Source organism: Entelurus aequoreus, linkage group LG27, assembly GCF_033978785.1.
Source record: "Entelurus aequoreus isolate RoL-2023_Sb linkage group LG27, RoL_Eaeq_v1.1, whole genome shotgun sequence".
Classification (NCBI taxonomy): domain Eukaryota; kingdom Metazoa; phylum Chordata; class Actinopteri; order Syngnathiformes; family Syngnathidae; genus Entelurus; species Entelurus aequoreus.
Window position 1 is genome coordinate 18,370,612 of NC_084757.1, and position 20,912 is coordinate 18,391,523.

The 20,912-nt window shown below is 39.8% G+C and overlaps 1 protein-coding gene across 2 annotated transcripts in view; it reads right to left on the minus strand.

The window, feature by feature from the left end:
- Positions 1-20,912, minus strand: part of tm6sf2b (transmembrane 6 superfamily member 2b) — an 84,861-nt gene that overhangs the window by 38,104 nt on the left and 25,845 nt on the right. For both annotated transcript variants that reach the window (XM_062039464.1, XM_062039465.1), the window contains 2 exons: positions 8,272-8,369; positions 8,083-8,186 (listed from right to left, as the gene is read on the minus strand). In XM_062039464.1, coding sequence (XP_061895448.1) covers positions 8,083-8,186; positions 8,272-8,369 — 202 coding nt within the window. The remainder of the gene's footprint in view (positions 1-8,082; positions 8,187-8,271; positions 8,370-20,912) is intronic.

Below are 20,912 nucleotides of genomic sequence, written 5' to 3' on the forward strand. Positions count from 1 at the left end.
TTTTATTTGTAGTTTCCGTTTCCTTCAACTTGAACACACACATCTATACCTTTGGCCATTCTAAGCCAGTCATTTCCAGGAGTTATCACACCCTCTGAAAAGCCTCCGTTTTAGTAATGTTTTCCAATGTTGTAAAAATGTGCAGAATACATATTACATTTCAACATTTCACCGGCTTCCTCCCACCTCCAAAGACATGCACCTGGGGATAGGTTGATTGGCAACACTAAATTGGCCCTAGTGTGTGAATGTGAGTGTGAATGTTGTCTGTCTATCTGTGTTGGCCCTGCGATGAGGTGGCGACTTGTCCAGGGTGTACCCCGCCTTCCGCCCGAATGCAGCTGAGATAGGCTCCAGCAACCCCAAAAGGGACAAGCGGTAGAAATGGATGGATGTCAACAAAGATTTGCATCAGCCTGCGACACAGTCATTTTGATAGTAGGCTAATATAGCTAGTATAGACACTTACATTATGTGTTGCCTTCATTATAACACTTATATATAAGGCTTTACATTTTTTGCGGCTCCAGACAGATTTTATTTGTTTGTATTTTTGGTCCAATATGGCTCTTTCAACATTTTGGGTTGCCGACCCCTGCCCTACACTCTCAGCACTTGTATTGATCTCATTCCTTTAAAATGAGAAGACATCAATCTCGCATGATGATCGCATCAAACTGGCGCCGCCATAGTGGCTCCAAGGAGCTTTTTCAAAAATGTATGAAAATGTACAAACCCCGTTTCCATATGAGTTGGGAAATTGTGTTAGATGTAAATATAACCGGAATACAATGATTTGCAAATCCTTTTCAACCCATATTCAGTTGAATATGCTACAAAGACAACATATTTCATGTTCAAACTGATAAACTTTTTTTTTTTTTGCAAATAATCATTAACTTTAGAATTTGATGCCAGCAACACGTGACAAAGAAGTTGGGAAAGGTGGCAATAAATACTGATAAAGTTGAGGAATGCTCATCAAACACTTATTTGGAACATCCCACAGGTGAACAGGAAAATTGGGAACAGGTGGGTGCCATGATTGGGAATAAAAGTAGATTCCATGAAATGCTCAGTCATTCACAAACAAGGATGGGGCGAGGGTCACCACTTTGTCAACAAATGCGAAAGCAAATTGTTGAACAGTTTAAGAAAAACCTTTCTCAACCAGCTATTGCAAGAAATTTAGGGATTTCACCATCTACGGTCTGTAATATCATCAAAGGGTTCAGAGAATCTGGAGAAATCACTGCACATAAGCAGCTAAGCCCGTGACCTTCGATCCCTCAGGCTGTACTGCATCAACAAGCGACATCAGTGTGTAAAGGATATCACCACATGGGCTCAGGAACACTTCAGAAACCCACTGTCAGTAACTACAGTTGGTCGCTACATCTGTAAGTGCAAGTTAAAGGCCTACTGAAACCCACTACTACCGACCACGCAGTCTGATCAACAACACCCAGAAACGCCGTCGGCTTCGCTGGGCCTGAGCTCATCTAAGATGGACTGATACAAAGTGGAAAAGTGTTCTGTGGTCTGACGAGTCCACATTTCAAATTGTTTTTGGAAACTGTGGACGTTGTGTCCTCCGGACCAAAGAGGAAAAGAACCATCCGGATTGTTATCGGTGCAAAGTTCAAAAGCCAGCATCTGTGATGGTATGGGGTGTATTAGTGCCCAAGACATGGGTAACTTACACATCTGTGAAGGCGCCATTAATGCTGAAAGGTACATACAGGTTTTGGAGCAACATATGTTGCCATCCAAGCAACGTTACCTGCTTATTTCAGCAAGACAATGCCAAGCCACGTGTTACATCAACGTGGCTTCATAGTAAAAGAGTGTGGGTACTAGACTGGCCTGCCTGTAGTCCAGACCTGTCTCCCATTGAAAATGTGTGGCGCATTATGAAGCCTAAAATACGACAACGGAGACCCCCGGACTGTTGAACAACTTAAGCTGTACATCAAGCAAGAATGGGAAAGAATGGGCGGTATAGCTCGGTTGGTAGAGTGGCCGTGCCATCAACCTGAGGGTTGCAGGTTCGATCCCCACTTCCGCCATCCTAGTCACTGCCGTTGTGTCCTTGGGCAAGACACTTTACCCACCTGCTCCCAGTGCCACCCACACTGGTTTAAATGTAACTTAGATATTGGGTTTTCACTATGTAAAGCGCTTTGAGTCACTAGAGAAAAGCGCTATATAAATATAATTCACTTCACTTCACTTCAATTCCACCTGAGAAGCTTAAAAAATGTGTCTCCTCAGTTCCCAAACGTTTACTGAGTGTTGTTAAAAGGAAAGGCCATGTAACACAGTGGTGAACATGCCCTTTCCCAACTACTTTGGCACGTGTTGCAGCCATGAAATTCTAAGTTAATTATTATTTGCAAAAAAAACAATAAAGTTTATGAGTTTGAACATCAAATATCTTGTCTTTGTAGTGCATTCAATTGAATATGCGTTGAAAAGGATTTGCAAATCATTGTATTCCGTTTATATTTACATCCAACTCAATTTCCCAACTCATATGGAAACGGGGTTTGTACATGTAATTACATGTACAACTTTCTCCGACGTTGCCACAGAAAGATGTGTTTTATGCCTGTAGTTGTTTGTCTCATTTTGTCCACCAAACATTCTATGCTGTGCGTGAATGCACAAAGGTGAGCTTTGTTGATGTTATTGACTTGTGCGGAGTGCTAATCTGGCATATTTGGTCACTGCATGACTACAAGCTAATTAATGCTAACATGCTATTTAAGCTAGCTGTATGTACTGTACATATTGCATCATTATGCCTCGTTTGTAGGTATATTTGAGCTCATTTAATTTCCTTTACTTATTTCCTCTGTGTATTTAATTTATATTTGCATCTCTCATGACACATTATCTGTTTGTAATATTGGCTGCATTTCTGATAGTTGTTTGTGTGTCGTTATAGACCACAGCAAACGTTACCCATCTTGCAAAGATTGTAATAAATCCATTAGAAGAAGACAGCCTGCCGTTTCCTTAAACTTGAACACATACATTTATACCTTTTGCCATTCTAAGACAGTCATTTCCAGGAGTTATCTCACCCTCTGAGAAGTTTTACTAATGTCTGCCAATGTTGTAAAAATGTGTAGAATAAAAATTACATTTCAACATTTCTGTCAACGAAGATTATGCGGCTACGACACATAGTCATTTTGATAGTAGGCTAATATAGCTAATATAGACACTTGCATCATGTGTTGCCATCATTATAACACTTATATAAGGCTTTACATTTTTTGAGGCTCCAGACAGATTTTTTTTTTGTATTTTTGGTCCAATATGGCTCTTTCAACATTTTGGGTTGCCGACCCCTGCCCTACACCCTTAGCACTTGTATTGATCTCTTTCCTTTGAAAGAAGACATCAATCTCGCATGATGATCGCATCAAACTGGGTGCACACTTTTGAATAATATCCAAAAGTTATGAGTGTAATAATAGTGACAATAAAAGGCATTAGTGACTATTAATGACATCATATGAGCCATATGCATCGATTAATGCACTCACATTTTTCTAATTTGGAAGGGATTTTTGCAACAAGGTTATTTCTGTAAACCTTTCCAGGTGTGTCAAACGTACAGCCAGCATGCCGGAACAGGTTTTACCCGGCCCGCAAGATTTTGCTAAGTATAAAAAAAATAAAAAATTATGAAAGAATCTGCTGGCCTAAATGTGTCCACTGGATGTCGCAATAGCAAGTCTGTCTCCCCTGCACAGGAGCGTGCATCACTTCAGAGTGGGCGGAGCTATGTGTCGCGTTAAGATAAAACAGACCTGGGCAAAATATGGCCCGCGGGCCCCATGCGGTCCATTAAGATTTTCAATCCGGCCTGCCGGATGTTCTACATAATTTTTTTTTAGACCTTTAACATCAAAACTGTCGCCGCCATTATGATGTGCAGTGCTGTTTTTAAATGACCGTAAGTCTTGAACTATAGAAAGTATTTCAATGGTTGAAATCTGCACCTTTGAGTGTTATGGGAGTTATTACGGTAATCTATGTCACAGCAGCTCAGACAAGGAACAAAGCAGAGTGGGCGGGGTTTGTTTTGAGAGCAGCCAGCCCCAAAGGCATGTGTCAGGAACAGATGCGGAAGCAAATTTTTACAACAAATTTCTGCATAAAAGTGATAATATATCATATTGTAGGTGCGTAAGCAAATTTTTACAACAAATTTCTGCATAAAAGTGATAATATATCATATTGTAGGTGTTTGTCGTATTTTGCTGTTTGTTACATTTTTGTTGTGTTTTGCTTGCTTGTAAAAGATGCTCAACTATCGAGGAGCTGGTCTAAAAGGGTAAAAGAGGAGCGACGTTCATATGTTGTTAATATTCAGTGTTTTATTGTTCATAGTTAATATTGTAAATCCCACTTTCTTTATTTTAATGTACATTTTGGGTGTCGCATTCAGTAAACTGTAAAATTCCATTCCGTTTTTTTGAGGTGGTCTGTCATAACGTTTTTAGGACATTGTGACTTTTGGTATTAGTGTTCCTGGAAAAAAAAGGGACCCAACCACACATTGTACAGCAGATTTTTACAACAAATTTTGGCATTAAAGTGATAATATATCATATTGTTAGTGTTTATTTCCCTTTGCATTCGTATTTTGCTGCTTGTTACATTTTTGTTATGTTTTGCTTGATTGTAAAAGATACACAACTATGGAAGAGCTGGTCTGAAAAGTAAAAGAGCGATGTTCATATGTTGTTAAAGGCCTACTGAAATGAATTTTTTTTATTAAAACGGGGATAGCAAATCCATTCTATGTGTCATACTTGATCATTTCGCGATATTGCCATATTTTTGCTGAAAGGATTTAGTATAGAACAACGACGATAAAGTTCGCAACTTTTGGTCGCTGATAAAAAAAAAAAGCCTTGCCTATACCGGAAGTAGCGTGACGTCACAGGAGGAAGGATTCCTCACAATTCCCCGTTGTTTACAATGGAGCGAGAGAGATTCGGACCGTGAAAGCGACGATTACCCCATTAATTTGAGCGAGGATGAAAGATTTGTGGATGACGAACGTTAGAGTGAAGGACTAGAGAGGCAGTGCAGGGTGTATCTTTTTTCGCTCTGACCGTAACTTAGGTACAAGGTCTCATTGGATTCCACACACTCTCCTTTTTCTATTGTGGATCACGGATTTGTATTTTAAACCACCTCGGATACTATATCCTCTTGAAAAAGAGAGTCGAGAACGCGAAATGGACATTCACAGTGACTTTTATCTCCACGACAATACATCGGCGAAACTCTTTAGCTACTGAGCTAACGTGATAGCATCTGGCTCAAATGCAGATAGAAACAAAATAAATAAATCCCTGACTGGAAGGATAGACAGAAGATCAACAATACTATTAAACCATGGACATGTAACTACACGGTTAATTATTCTCAGCCTGGCAAAGCTTAACAATGCTGTTGCTAACGACGCTGAAGCTAACTTAGCAACTTAGCAACCGGACCTCACAGAGCTATGATAAAAACATTAGCGCTCCACCTACGCCAGCCAGCCCTCATCTGCTCATCAACACCCGTGCTCACCTGCGTTCCAGCGATCGACGGCGCGACGAAGGACTTCACCCGATCACAGATGCGGTTGGCGGCTAGCATCGGCTAGCGCGTCTGCTATCCAAGTAAGTCCTTCTTGTTGTGTTGCTACAGCCAGCCGCTAATACACCGATCCCACCTACAACTTTCTTCTTTGCCGTCTTCATTGTTCATTAAACAAATTGCAAAAGATTCACCAACAAAGATGTCCAGAATACTGTGGAATTGTTCGATGAAAACAGAGCAGTTTGTATGGTGACACATTGGGTACGAATATTTCCGTTTTCGTCGTGACGTCACGCGCATACGTCATCATACATAGACGTTTCCAACCGGAAGTTTAGCGAGAAATTAAAAATTGCACTTTATAAGTTAACCCGGCCATATTGGCATGTGTTGCAATGTTAAGATTTCATCATTGATATATAAACTATCAGACCGCGTGGTCGGTAGTAGTGGGTTTCAGTAGACCAGGGGTCACCAACCTTTTTGAAACCAAGAGCTACTTCTTGGGTCCTGATTAATGCGATGGGCTACCAGTTTGATACACACTTAAATAAATTGCCAGAAGTAGCCAATTTGCTCAATTTACCTTTAACTTTATGTTATTATTAATAATTGATATTTATCTTTGTGGAAACACTGATCATCTTAATGATTTCTCACAATAAATATATATAGAAACAGATAAATATCAATATGCAACACTTTATTTTTATATTTTCTCTAAGTGCACATTTTTCCAATTGAACATTTTCAAATGATCACTTCTAAGACAGTCTTGTGAAATCACAATATCCCATTTTAACTAGCTAGCCACTAACATTTTTTAACAAATCATGAATTACTTTGCACCATGTTTGTACAAATAATAACTCATGTAAAATACAAAAGTCAACTCTCGATTTTTTAAATAAATCATGTCACACTTTGAACTGGACACCAAATCTGTTATCTGTTTCTTTGTCAGTTAGTGAAGACCAAGTCTTTAAAATATTTTCTTGGATTTTCAAATTCTATTTGAGTTTTGTCTCTCTTAGAATTAAAAATGTCGAGCAAAGCGAGACCAGCTTGCTAGTAAATAAATAACATTTAAAAAATAGAGGCAGCTCACTGGTAAGTGCTGCTATTTGAGCTATTTTTAGAACAGGCCAGCGGGCTACTCATCTGGTCCTTACGGGCTACCTGGTGCCCGCGGGCACCGCGTTGGTGACCCCTGCAGTAGACCTTAATATTCAGTGTTTTATTGTACATAGTTAATATTGTAAATCCCACTTTCTTCATTTTAATGTAAATTTTGGGTGTCCAATTCAGCAAAAAAATGTAAAATTACATTATGTTTTTTTGAGGTGGATCTGTCATAACGTTTTTAGAATTCTATCGGACATTGTGACTTTTGGTATTAGTGTTCCTGGAAAAAAAGGGACCCAAACACACATACTGTACAGCTAAATATGTACATATAATTTATACACACATACACATTGGCCCCCCAGACACTTTTTTTTCACTCAATGTGGCCCCGAGTCAAAATATTTGCCCTGTTGGTTTTGCATATAATATTGCGAAACAAAACGCCAGATAACGTCTGCTAATGGGTGCCATTTTGAGGTGCTTATACACACACCATAATAATACTTGTATGTTTAATGCGCCGACAATCCATCAAGCGGTGCGGCTTCATAGCTTACTGAAGTCGTACTAAAAACATTTTGACAGATTTTTGAGCGCCGTGTGTAATGTTCCATATTCTCAAAGGAATATTTAAAGTTTTGGTGTTTACTGCCATAAAATTGCAGTCTGCACATATCTCTTATGTATGACTGCCATCTACTGGTCACACTTATCACTACACCATGTACCAAATAAAATTGCTCCGAGGTCGGTAAGCACAAGCAGAATTTTGCCGTACATTAGGTTATAAGGCGCACTGTCGATTTTTTAGAAAATGTAAGGATTTGAAGTGCGACTTACAGTCCGTAAAATATGATAGTTCAGACAGATCCGCTGTACAGTCTTATGGCCAAAAGAAAAAAACATATCTTACAGAGATTCAAAATTAACACCAAGAAGAGCATTTTAAAACTATGCCAGACTCAATTCCATCTAGTTGACTGATGAATAGTATCACTTCATTTATTCAGAGTGTATAAATAACCACAAATGAAGATAGAATACTATTAACCGCAACATGTAAGTGTAAAAAAAACTCCATTATGATTTATACATTTTCAGATTTTGCTTGGTCTATTTTTAAACAAAAGACACAATCTGAAAGTGTCTTTATTTTCAAGTTATGATGCCATGATTTTACCACTCCGGCCCACTTGGGAATAGATTTTCTGCCATGCTAAATTGGCCCTAGTGTGTGAATGGGATAGGCTTCAGCCACCCCCGCAACCCACAGAGGGACAAGCGGTAGAAAATGGATGGATGGGTGGCCCCTGAGCTAAAAATGAGTTTGACACCTACCTCTCCGTTATCTTGCTGATCATTATGAGGTACATGATGAAATGAGCTATTCCGTCCCAGTAACACATCATGATGGCATAGGCCGTGCCCAGGTAGGGCTCCCCCTGGAATTCACACATGCACAAATCCTCAACTAAATACATTGATCATATTAGTTTTCGGAAATGATCATGCAATGTTTATACTCACTGTTTTACGATAGAACTCCATGAAGCCAGAGATGAAGCCATCGTACTCCAAAGCGCTGGTCAGGTCAATGACACACGTAAAGGAAAATTCTGCAAAAACTGCAAAACACACGTGTGACTGTTGAGAATATTTCATTTTATTACCAGAAATAACCAATAATTTTACTATGCATTTTTATACACAAGCTGACAAATGCAGAATTTTAAGATGATTCACAGTTTATATAGCACTCATTCAAAATACATGAAATTTGAAGTTTCCGTATAGTCAAACAAATGAAGAGCCTTGTGCTTGTATAGAGGTACAAACATTTTTTAATTCTAGGGGTCTCCGACACAAACTCCTCTATAATGATTTCTGTGTGCCGCTCAAAGAGTTCGAGAAAATAATAATCTACCGCCCAGAATGTCCAATTGACACTAAATCTGCCAAACCATAGATTTTGGTTTAAAGCGACAATTTTAGGGTAATTTTTCCAATTCCTGGGGTTGCTACAAAAGGAACTACTCCCGGACTATTTGCACCTTTCCGACTAAATTTGACCTACCGTATTTTCCGCACTATAAGGCGCACCGGATTATAAGGCGCGCCTTCAATGAATGGCCTATTTTAAAACTGTGTTCATATATACGGTGCACCGCATTATAAGGCGCACCGCATTATAAGGCGCATAGAATAGACGCTACAGTAGAGGCTGGGGTTACGTTATGCATCCCGTAGTTGCGAGACCTGTTGTGGCTCACTATTGGTCCATATATAAGGCGCACCGGATTATAAAGTGCACTGTCAAGTTTTGAGAAAATTGGGAGGTTTTTAGGTGCGCCTTATAGTGCGGAAAATACGGTACCTATTGAAGACAGCAGGGCCTTAAGAAGCAGATGTAAAATGCCAATTATTGAATGACAGGGCACTTCATGTGAAAAACGTATTTCTCGCTGCTTCCTGTTCCTGTTTACTATTTTATGCATATTCCCTATTCTATTAATAGTGTTTTTTATTGTTTACTTGTAGTGCTTATTCAGTTTTCACAATAGTATTGATAGTTTTGGTTAGCTGTGTTTTTCAACTTATATTCAATTGAATACCGTATTTTTCGGACTATAAGTCGCTCCGGAGTATAAGTCGCACCGGCTGAAAATGCACAATAAAGAAGGAAAAAAACATATATAAGTTGCACTGGAGTATAAGTCGCATTTTTGGGGGACATTTATTTGATAAAAGCCAACACCAAGAATAGACATTTGAAAGGCAATTTAAAATAAATAAAGAATAGTGAACAACAGGCTGAATAAGTGTACGTTATATGAGGCATAAATAACCAACTGAGAACGTGCCTGGTATGTTAACGTAACATATTATGGTAAGAGTCATTCAAATAACTATAACATATAGAACATGCTATACGTTTACCAAACAATCTGTCACTCCTAATCGCTGAATCCCATGAAATCGTATACGTCTAGTCTCTTACGTGAATGAGCTAAATAATATTATTTGATTATTTTACGGTAATGTGTTAATAATTTCACACATAAGTCGCTACTGAGTATACGTCGCACCCCCGGCCAAACTATGAAAAAAACGGCGACTTATAGTCCGAAAAATACGGTACACTGCAAAGACAAGATACTTAACGTTCAAACTGAAAAGCGTTATTTTTTGCAAATATTAACAAATTTGGAATTTGATGCCTGTAACATGTAATAATTAAGATTATTGTTATCAATATTAAAATCATGATTACTGACTGTTAGGTAAAGCAGCGTTGGGGTGTGAACGTAATACCATCATGTAATTTGTAATGTCTAATAACTTAGATAAACGTTATCCATATATCTAAAGACAAATATTAGGTTTTTTTATTATTTAATAATGTAAAGTTGTCAGGTTTTTGTCATTACATGATGCCTTATCTCTATTTTTACATTTTGATGGAAGAAGGGTTTATTTTTGTAATTGTTTTTTGTTTTTTTAAAGTTATGTACATTTGTATGTGAAGTTAGCACATTGTGTAAATCGTAAATAAAAACAGAATACAATTATTTGCTAATCCTTTTTAACCTACAGTATATTCAACTGAATACACTGCAAAGACAAGGTAAACTTTGTTATTTTTTGTAAATATTAGCTCATTTGAAATTTGATGCCTGCAACATGTTTCAAAAAAGCTGGCACAAGTGGCAAAAAAAGACTGATAAAGTTGAGGAATGCTCATCAAACACTTATTTGAAAAATCCCACAGGTGAACAGGCTAATTGGGAACAGGTGGGTGCCATGATTGGGTATAAAAGCAGCTTCCATGAAATGCTCAGTTATTCACAAACAAGGATGGGGCGAGGGTCACCACTTTGTGAAAAAATGCGTGAGCAAGTTTAAGAACAACACACATGCACATACTGTCACACACATACACATACTGTACATATACATTCACTGTACAAACACACATATACACATACTGTACATATACATTCACTGTACAAACACACATATACACATACTGTACATATACATTCACTGTACAAGCACACATATACACATACTGTACATATACAAGTACATATGCACACATACACTCATGCACATAATCACGTTTCATCAAACATATATTAACGTTGTTGCCCTAGGGTAAACTGGATATAACACATGGCACACTGACAAAGCTTAACCTAGTGTTACTATAACAATCTACAAGGTTAATGTAGGTTGCTTCTCTTTCTTCCCCTCCATTTTTCTGCATTCTTTCGTATCTCAAGTTATCATTACGTATATGTATTGTTGCATTTGAACAATTGTATTGTTGATAATAAAGGTAACGTGTTGGTATTGTTTATTATCAATAGCGCTATTTCTATTGGTATTCATATTGCTCCATTTTTAGTGTAATAATGCTCATTGTCATTTCTGTATTATTTATTTTTGCTAACTGCTTATTTGCTATTACTTTTACCATCATATTTGTACATGTCGTATTTGCTGATGTTGCTCTATTGTTGTTGTTGTTGTTGTGTTTGCTGTTGTTGTTTTTGTTGTTGTTGTGTTTGCTGTTGTTGTTTTTGTCTCTCTGTCTAATCCCCCTCTTGTCCCCACAATTCCCCCCTCTGTCTTCCTTTTTTTCTCTTTCTATCCCCTCCTGCTCCGGCCCGGCTGCACCAAATGATAATATAAATACATTTAATAAAGTCAAAATACAAATAAGGCAACAAGAGAAGTATCCTACACTTCTCTTTTGTAAAGTAGATCTGAACAGCCGATATGGGCATCTACATCTACAATATGATTTGCCTGAGAAGCTGGGCAGGACATTATTAAAAAAAAAAAAAAGTTTAAGAACAACATTTCTCAACAAGCTATTGCAAGGAATTTAGGGATTTCACCATCTACGGTCTGTAATATCATCAAAAGGTTCAGAAAATCTGGAGAAATCACTGCACGTAACATTGAATGCCCGTGACCATGGATCCCTCAGGCGTTACTGCATCAAAAAGCGACATCAGTGTGTAAAGGATATCACCACATGGGCTCAGGAACACTTCAGATAACCACTGTCAGTAACTGCAGTTTGTTGCTACATCTGTAAGTGCAAGTTAAAACTCTACTATGCAAAGAGAAAGCCACCCAGAAACGCTGTCGCTTCACTGGGCCCGAGCTCATCTAAGATGGACTGATACAAAGTGGAAAAGTGTTCTGTGGTCTGACGAATCCACATTTCAAATTGTTTTTTGGAAACTGTGGACTCTGTGTCCTCCGGAACAAAGAGGAAAAGAACCATCCGGATTGTTCTAGGTGCAAAGTTCAAAAGCCAGCTGATGGTATGGGGGTGTATTAGTGCCCAAGACATGGGTAACTTACACATGTGTGAAGGCACCATTAATGCTGAAAGGTACATACAGGTTTTGGAGCAGCATATGTTGCCATCCAAGCAACGTTATCATGGACGCCCCTGCTTATTTCAGCAAGACAATGCCAAGCCACGTGTTACAACAGCGTGGCTTCATAGTAAAAGAGTGCGGGTACTAGACTGGCCTGCCTGTAGTCCAGACCTGTCTCCCATTGAAAATGTGTGGCGCATTATGATGCCTAAAATACCACAACGGCGACCCCCGGACTGTTGAACAACTTAAGCTGTACATCAAGCAAGAATGGGAAAGAATTCCACCTGAAAAGCTTCAAAAATTGGTCTCCTCAGTTCCCAAACGTTAACTGAGTGTTGTTAAAAGGAAAGGCCATGTAACACAGTGGTAAAAATGCCCATGTGCCAACTTTTTTGCAATGTGTTGCTGCCATTAAATTCTAAGTTAATGATTATTTTCCAAAAAAAAAAGTGTTTCTCAGTTCGAACATTAAGAATCTTGTCTTTGCAGTCGCAAAGTCTATTCAATTGAATATAAATTGAAAATGATTATTAAATCATTGTATTCTGTTTTTATTGAGCAATGTATTTGCCATTAATTTGTTTTGGTACAAAACATGCATCAAAAATTACGGAGCCCTAAAGGGACATGGAGGGAAAAAAATGTTTTGCGAGATCTCACAATACTTTTTGCGAGATCTCGCAAAAGGTTTTTTTCCTATGTCAGTGAACCGGAAGTAAAACAGCCACAGCGATGGTGAACCGGAAGTGACGCAGACAAAGCGATGGGGGAGCCTACCCATCATCCGTGGGAGAAGTTTATTGATTTCTATTTTAGTATTAGCCTAACATATAAAGACATCAAATCGTATGATTATGGTCCCACAACAGAGCACAGATGATGGGTAGGCTCCCGCATGCTCCTGCTCCTCCATCGCTGTGTCTGTTTCTCTTCCGGTTCACTGACATAGGAAAAAAAGTATTTGCGAGATCTCGCAAAAAGTATTTGCGAGATCTCGCAAAAAGTATTTGCGAGATCTCGCAAAAAGTATTGCAAGATCACGCAGAAAGTATTGCGGGATCACGCAGAAAGTATTGCGAGATCACGCAGAAAGTGTTGCGAGATCACGCAAAAAGTGTTGCGAGATCACGCAGAAAGTATTTGCGAGATCTCGCAGAAAGTATCGCGAGATCTCGCAGAAAGTATCGCGAGATCACGCAAAACATCCATGTCCCTTTAGGGGCTTCACTTCCAGTTCACTGACATAGGAAAAAAAGTATTTGCGAGATCTCGCAAAAATTATTTGCGAGATCTCGCAAAAAGTATTGCGAGATCTCGCAGAAAGTATTGCGAGATCACGCAGAAAGTATTGCGAGATCACGCAGAAAGTATTGCGAGATCACGCAAAAAGTGTTGCGAGATCACGCAGAAAGTATTTGCGAGATCTCGCAGAAAGTATTTGCGAGATCTCGCAGAAAGTATTTGCGAGATCTCGCAGAAAGTATCGCGAGATCTCGCAGAAAGTATCGCGATATCGCACACAAAGTATCGCGAGATCACGCAAAACATCCATGTCCCTTTAGGGGCTTCACTTCCAGTTCACTGACATAGGAAAAAAAGTATTTGCGAGATCTCGCAAAAAGTATTGCGAGATCTCGCAGAAAGTATTGCGAGATCACGCAGAAAGTATTGCGAGATCACGCAGAAAGTATTGCGAGATCACGCAGAAAGTATTGCGAGATCACGCAAAAAGTGTTGCGAGATCACGCAGAAAGTATTTGCGAGATCTCGCAGAAAGTATTTGCGAGATCTCGCAGAAAGTATTTGCGAGATCTCGCAGAAAGTATCGCGAGATCTCGCAGAAAGTATCGCGAGATCGCACACAAAGTATCGCGAGATCACGCAAAACATCCATGTCCCTTTAGGGGCTTCACTTCCAGTTCACTGACATAGGAAAAAAAGTATTTGCGAGATCTCGCAAAAAGTATTTGCGAGATCTCGCAAAAAGTATTTGCGAGATCTCGCAAAAAGTATTGCGAGATCTCGCAAAAAGTATTTGCGAGATCTCGCAAAAAGTATTGCGAGATCTCGCAGAAAGTATTGCGAGATCACGCAGAAAGTATTGCGAGATCACGCAGAAAGTATTGCGAGATCACGCAGAAAGTATTGCGAGATCACGCAGAAAGTATTGCGAGATCACGCAGAAAGTATTTGCGAGATCTCGCAGAAAGTATTTGCGAGATCTCGCAGAAAGTATTTGCGAGATCTCGCAGAAAGTATCGCGAGATCTCGCAGAAAGTATCGCGAGATCGCACACAAAGTATCGCGAGATCACGCAAAACATCCATGTCCCTTTAGGGGCTTCACTTCCAGTTCACTGACATAGGAAAAAAAGTATTTGCGAGATCTCGCAAAAAGTATTTGCGAGATCTCGCAAAAAGTATTTGCGAGATCTCGCAAAAAGTATTGCGAGATCTCGCAAAAAGTATTTGCGAGATCTCGCAAAAAGTATTGCGAGATCTCGCAGAAAGTATTGCGAGATCACGCAGAAAGTATTGCGAGATCACGCAGAAAGTATTGCGAGATCACGCAGAAAGTATTGCGAGATCACGCAAAAAGTGTTGCGAGATCACGCAGAAAGTATTTGCGAGATCTCGCAGAAAGTATTTGCGAGATCTCGCAGAAAGTATTTGCGAGATCTCGCAGAAAGTATCGCGAGATCTCGCAGAAAGTATCGCGAGATCGCACACAAAGTATCGCGAGATCACGCAAAACATCCATGTCCCTTTAGGGGCTTCACTTCCAGTTCACTGACATAGGAAAAAAAGTATTTGCGAGATCTCGCAAAAAGTATTGCGAGATCTCGCAGAAAGTATTGCGAGATCACGCAGAAAGTATTGCGAGATCACGCAAAAAGGGTTGCGAGATCACGCAGAAAGTATTTGCGAGATCTCGCAGAAAGTATTTGCGAGATCTCGCAGAAAGTATTTGCGAGATCTCGCAGAAAGTATCGCGAGATCTCGCAGAAAGTATCGCGAGATCACGCAGAAAGTATTGCGAGATCACGCAAAAAGTGTTGCGAGATCACGCAGAAAGTATTTGCGAGATCTCGCAGAAAGTATTTGCGAGATCTCGCAGAAAGTATCGCGAGATCTCGCAGAAAGTATCGCGAGATCACGCAGAAAGTATTGCGAGATCACGCAGAAAGTATTGCGAGATCACGCAAAAAGTGTTGCGAGATCACGCAGAAAGTATTTGCGAGATCTCGCAGAAAGTATTTGCGAGATCTCGCAGAAAGTATTTGCGAGATCTCGCAGAAAGTATCGCGAGATCTCGCAGAAAGTATCGCGAGATCGCACACAAAGTATCGCGAGATCACGCAAAACATCCATGTCCCTTTAGGGGCTCCGTAAAAAATCAATTAAAGTTTGATTAAAGAAATATAAAAAATGGTTTCATACAAATGAAAAAAATTTCAAATTGTTTTGTAATGGGCGGTTGGAGGGGCAGGGGCCTCCAAAATAAAAATTCTGTGTACGGCCGCAATTCGTGTGCTCGACAGATACACAATGCTAGATTGAGAAGCTTGGGATTTTTTTGGCGTAGCATGTGGGTGTGGCATGGCAACCAAATCTGCCTTGCCAAACAACTGTTAATTCTTTTAACTCACTTCCATAGGGTCAAACAGTTGTATGTGATAAAAGTCTTATGAAATTTTCCACAGTTATCACAGTGCCAACTGCTGGTGACAGGAAAAGTGTAAATATTACAGGTGTTGTGCATTAAAAACCCCTCTTGAATGTCATTGTAACTCCCTCGGGACACATTTCACATGAACCGCAAAATGAGGCGAAGCGTGGGTGTAAATATCAACAAGTGCATCAATAAGCTATGATGGTGAATTAGTCCGCACTGCAACGAATGCACACAACAGTAATTAGAGCTGTTGTGAGTCGAAATGTGAGCAGTGAAAGCTGCTCATCATCTCCAAGCAGCAAATAAATGATTTATACCAAGGTGTTCATTATAAATTAAGCCTGGAGTAGTGAGACGGGGCTGCTTTGCATCAGCTCTATGGTAAACAGTCTATTCTAAAGCGCTCATTTCAGCTGAGAGCAAAACAAACACTTGAATGACACACAGGCCTCATCTTTGTTCTCTAAATAATCTTTTCTTTATTCTAACCCATGACCTAAGGATTACCGGAACTCTTAATTTTCCAAAGTGTCACAATATGACAAATAGGTTGCACTTCAAAATATATGAAACCCATGAAAAAAGCGAGGAACACCTCAGCAATGACTGATAACTGATTAACTAGTAAGCACTGTCCTCTCAACTTTAACACCAGAAAAATACAGAAGTAGTCAAATAATGAGTACAATTTACTAATATTAGATCTGCTGTTGGTTGCATTCTTCCCTTTCAAGCTAACAGTCCGAGGCAGACAGCCACCTCACCCTCAAGTTCTGTTTGGTTCAGGGTAGGATTTGGTACCAGTACCAAAATGTATTTCGATACTTTTCTAAATAATTATTGGCTTTATTTTAACAAAAAATCTTACGGTACATTAAACATGCTTATTATTGCAAGTTTGTCCTTAAATAAAATAGTGGACATACAAGACAACTTGTCTTTTATTAGTAAGTAAGCAAACAAAGGCTCCTAATTTGTATGCAGTAACATATTGTGTAATTTATCATTCTATTATTTTGTCAAAATTATGGGGGACAAGCTGTAAAAATTAATTTATTAATCCACTTGTTCATTTACTGTTAATATCTGCTTACTTTCTCTTTCTACACTTCTGTTAAAATGTAATAATCACTTATTCTTCTGTTGTTTGATACTTTACATTAGTTTTGGATGATACCACAAATTTGGGTATCAATCCAATACCAAGTAGTTACAGGATCAGACATTGGTCATATTCAAAGTCATAATATGAATTTTTTAAAAAGGAAAAAAGATTTTGTGACGATAAAAAATATCGATGTAATCATAGTAGTATTGACTAGATACGCTATCGTACTTGGTATCATTACAGAGGATGTCAGGTGTAGATCCACCCATGGCGTTTGTTTACATTCAGGCGCGCTAGCTTTTGTGAACTGCCGGTGAACTGTCTTGTCCTCCTACGGTGTGTAGTGAAGCATGTTTAGCTATTCTTCGTCCTGCAGGGATGATACTTGTAAGAAACTTACTTTATTTGTCGTCATGGAGACCAGGATTAGTGATTTAGAAGTAGCTAAAACACTGCAGACTGCGGCTGGATGTTTGTTCCTAGCTAGCTAGCCATGTCTTAAAGCACCTCTTCCTGAGGGCGTTTCAGTGTTATAGTTTCACCTTTATGTCAGTTTTTAGGCCAACATCCATGATTGTGCGCTGCCGAACATGCTCCTCTGCTCGTAGAACCAGCAATGTGGCGCCGCCGTCATGCCCGGGCACTGGTTCTTTTCAAACGGAGGAGAGTACCGTTTTTGATTCATTAGTAACGCAATACTATACTAGTACCGGTATACCGTACAACCCTAGTTCAGGGGCGTAGCACCAAATTCTGGGCCCCGATACACAAGACTCCTAAAGCAACCACATCCCAACCTAAACCCAAACGTTGCTGCACCATACAAACACACACTTAAGGCCTGATCTACTAAAGGTTTGCATGTATTAAAACACGTGCAAACTGGATATTGCACGAAAAGCTGATCTACTAAGCATGTGCGCAGAGGATTGTGTCTCTTTAAGGGGAACTACACTTTTTGGGGATTTTTGCCTATCATTCACAATCCCTATGTAAGACAAGACATCTTTTTTTCTGCATTCTAATTCACAATATACTGCAAGTACGAATTGGCTAACAATGCAGCTAATGGGACTACACTATTCTGCCCATACAGCATTCTAAAAAATTATGTATTTTCCGGACCATAGGGCGCACCGGATTATAAGGCGCACTGCTGATGAATGGTCTATTTTTGGTCTTTTTTCATATATTAGGCACACCGGATTATAGGGCGCATTAAAGGGGTCAAATTATTGTATTTTTTTTCTAAATTTAAAAGACTTCCTTGTGGTCTACATAACATGTAATGGTGGTTCTTTGGTCAAAAAGTTGCATAGATGATGTTTTACAGATCATCTTCAAGCCGCTTTCTGACAGTCGCTTCAGGATGCGCCATTTTGTGGGCGGTCTTATTTACGTGGCTCACCTTCGGTAGCGTCTTCTCCCCGTCATCTTTGTTGTAGCGGTGTAGCGTGGAAGAAGTGTCAAAAGATGGAGCTAACTGTTTTAATGGCATTCAGACTTTACTTAAATCAATAACGGAGCTGTATCTCCTAATCCGTGGCTCACTAGTGCAACAACAACGCCGGAAATGTGTCCCGTGAAAAACCGTCCGACCGGAACTCTCTAATAACTAAAGTTCCTTGGGTGAATAATGTAAACTCACTACACCGGTATATTTTAGCGCTTTCATGGCGAGTTTACTGACAGATATAAGTAAGAACTTTACAATACTTTATATTAGAAATGGCAACAGCGGAGGATGAATGTCCCATAACAAGAAGATAGAGAAAAAGAAGAAGCTTATCGACTACGGTGTCGGCACGGACTACAAAGGCGGATTCACGCAAATGTTCAGGACTTATGCAGATCCCTAATACAGATCAACTGGTACCAGAAAATAAGAAAAGTTGCTTTTGCATAATATTGCGAAACAAAATGCCAGATAATATATCTTACCTTAGACACACACCATAATACTACTCGTATGTTGAAGCACAGTACAATCCATCAAGCGGTGCGGCTCCAAAGCTTACCAAAGTACTAAAGTACAAAGTACTAAAACACCGTGTGTAATATTGTATATTTTCAATGGAACATATAACATTTTGGTGTTTACTTGAGTGATATTGCAGTCCACACATATCTCTTATGTGTGACTGCCATCATATTGCAGTCTACACGTATCTCTTATGTGTGACTGCCATCTACTGGTCACACTTACCATTACACCATGTACCGAATAAAATAGGTTCGAGGTCTGTAAGCACAACCAAAATGATTCCGTACATTAGGCTCACCGGGTTATAAGTTATCGAGTTTTGAGAAAATGAAAGGATTTTAAGTGCGCCTTATAGTCCGAAAAATACGGTAATCCAAAAGCCATCAACATTACACCATTTGCTTTACATGTCGTGATCTGAATATTAACCAAGTATCAGTGATATTGTTATTATAAATGCTAACGCAGACAAACTATTTTTAGTGACGCTGTGATCGCAGATAGCTAACTAGTGTATGCTGTGTGGAGCTCCTGCATCGCCTTTTAGTTGGTATAAATTTGTGCTAGATTATAAGTCATGCCTCTCACTTGTATAGTAGGCGATTGTGGCCATAAACCGAGGAGTTGGTCAACTTTGACATTCATCTTAGACCCGGAGATCGTGAGAAAGAAAGAAATATACTGTATAAACATTCCATCAGTCAGAATCCCACTCAGAGCAGAGATTGAGATGAGTAAGTGATTGTTTTATTATGTTTGTAGTTAGTATTTCTCATTTAGCACTTAACAATACTGCTGCATGCTAAGTCTGCTTATCACCCAGCTTCTAAAACTTGTAGCTCATCCTCGGTATATTCAGGCTCAAAAATAAAAAGGTTCTGGATCATTCTTTGTCCCAAAGTAGTCACCTCTACTGAAGTCTGCATGATTAGTAGTGTTGTTGTCGAAGGAAATAGCGGAGCTTGTGATGCGTCTGTGGAAATAATGGGCCTCCAAATGCTTGAAATGACCAAAATGCGCAAATATTAGATGTTATTGTGAATGTGCCTGTGTAGACGTTTCCCTCTTGTGGTGGGTTCTCCTGACGCCGACAGATCCTCATGAGCCCGGTAGACAGGTTGAAACAAGCCTTCAAGAAAGTGGAGTATCATCTTTCAAATGCTACTAAGTTTATTACATCCATGTTTTCCATCCATCCATTTTCACCGCTTGCCAACCCTCCCGATTTTCCCGGGAGACTCCCGAATTTCAGTGCCCCTCCCGAAAATCTCCCGGGGCAATCATTCTCCCGAATTTATCCCGATTTCCACCCGGACAACATTATTGGGGGCATGCTTTAAAGGCACTGCCTTTAGCGTCCTCTCTCACCTGAAAAGGGGACTATTATATGTGTCCGTTATCCATAGGTTTATCTATAACCCATAAAGTAGGCAGGCACGGAGCTATTTCTCAGCGTGTGTTTATTCCAGCCGGCACGTTAATACACTGACACACAACATCCGGATTCCCATCATGCATTGCTTCAAAACTACGGCAAGTAGTAATGTCCAAAAACATAACAGAGACGAAGCAGAAGAACGAAGAAGAGACACGGCGACGACGAGTAAGAAGTACGGTTGCAAGTTTCAAAATGATTGGAAAAAATAATTTCAGTTCATCCAGGACAGCTCGAGGAGAAGGGGTATGCTGCCTGCACATTTTGTACATCAGACTTTTATGTGTGTATATGTGTAACTAACACACGGTAAACTGCGTCTTTGCGGACACAGGCTAAACTGTAGGGGATCTGGGAGCAGCAGTGGGCCCCAGAGGCGAGGCGTGCAGGCCCACCAGTGTGTGGACACGGCCTGGCGTCCGCCAACCACTGCCCCATCTATGGGTTAAATAGATATAAGACCTCAACGGTGGAAGTGGCGGAGGATGACACTGCATGTCACAACGGCACTGAAGGCGGATGAAGGCTGCAACAGAGGGTGGTCTCCAGTCGTCATGGATCCAT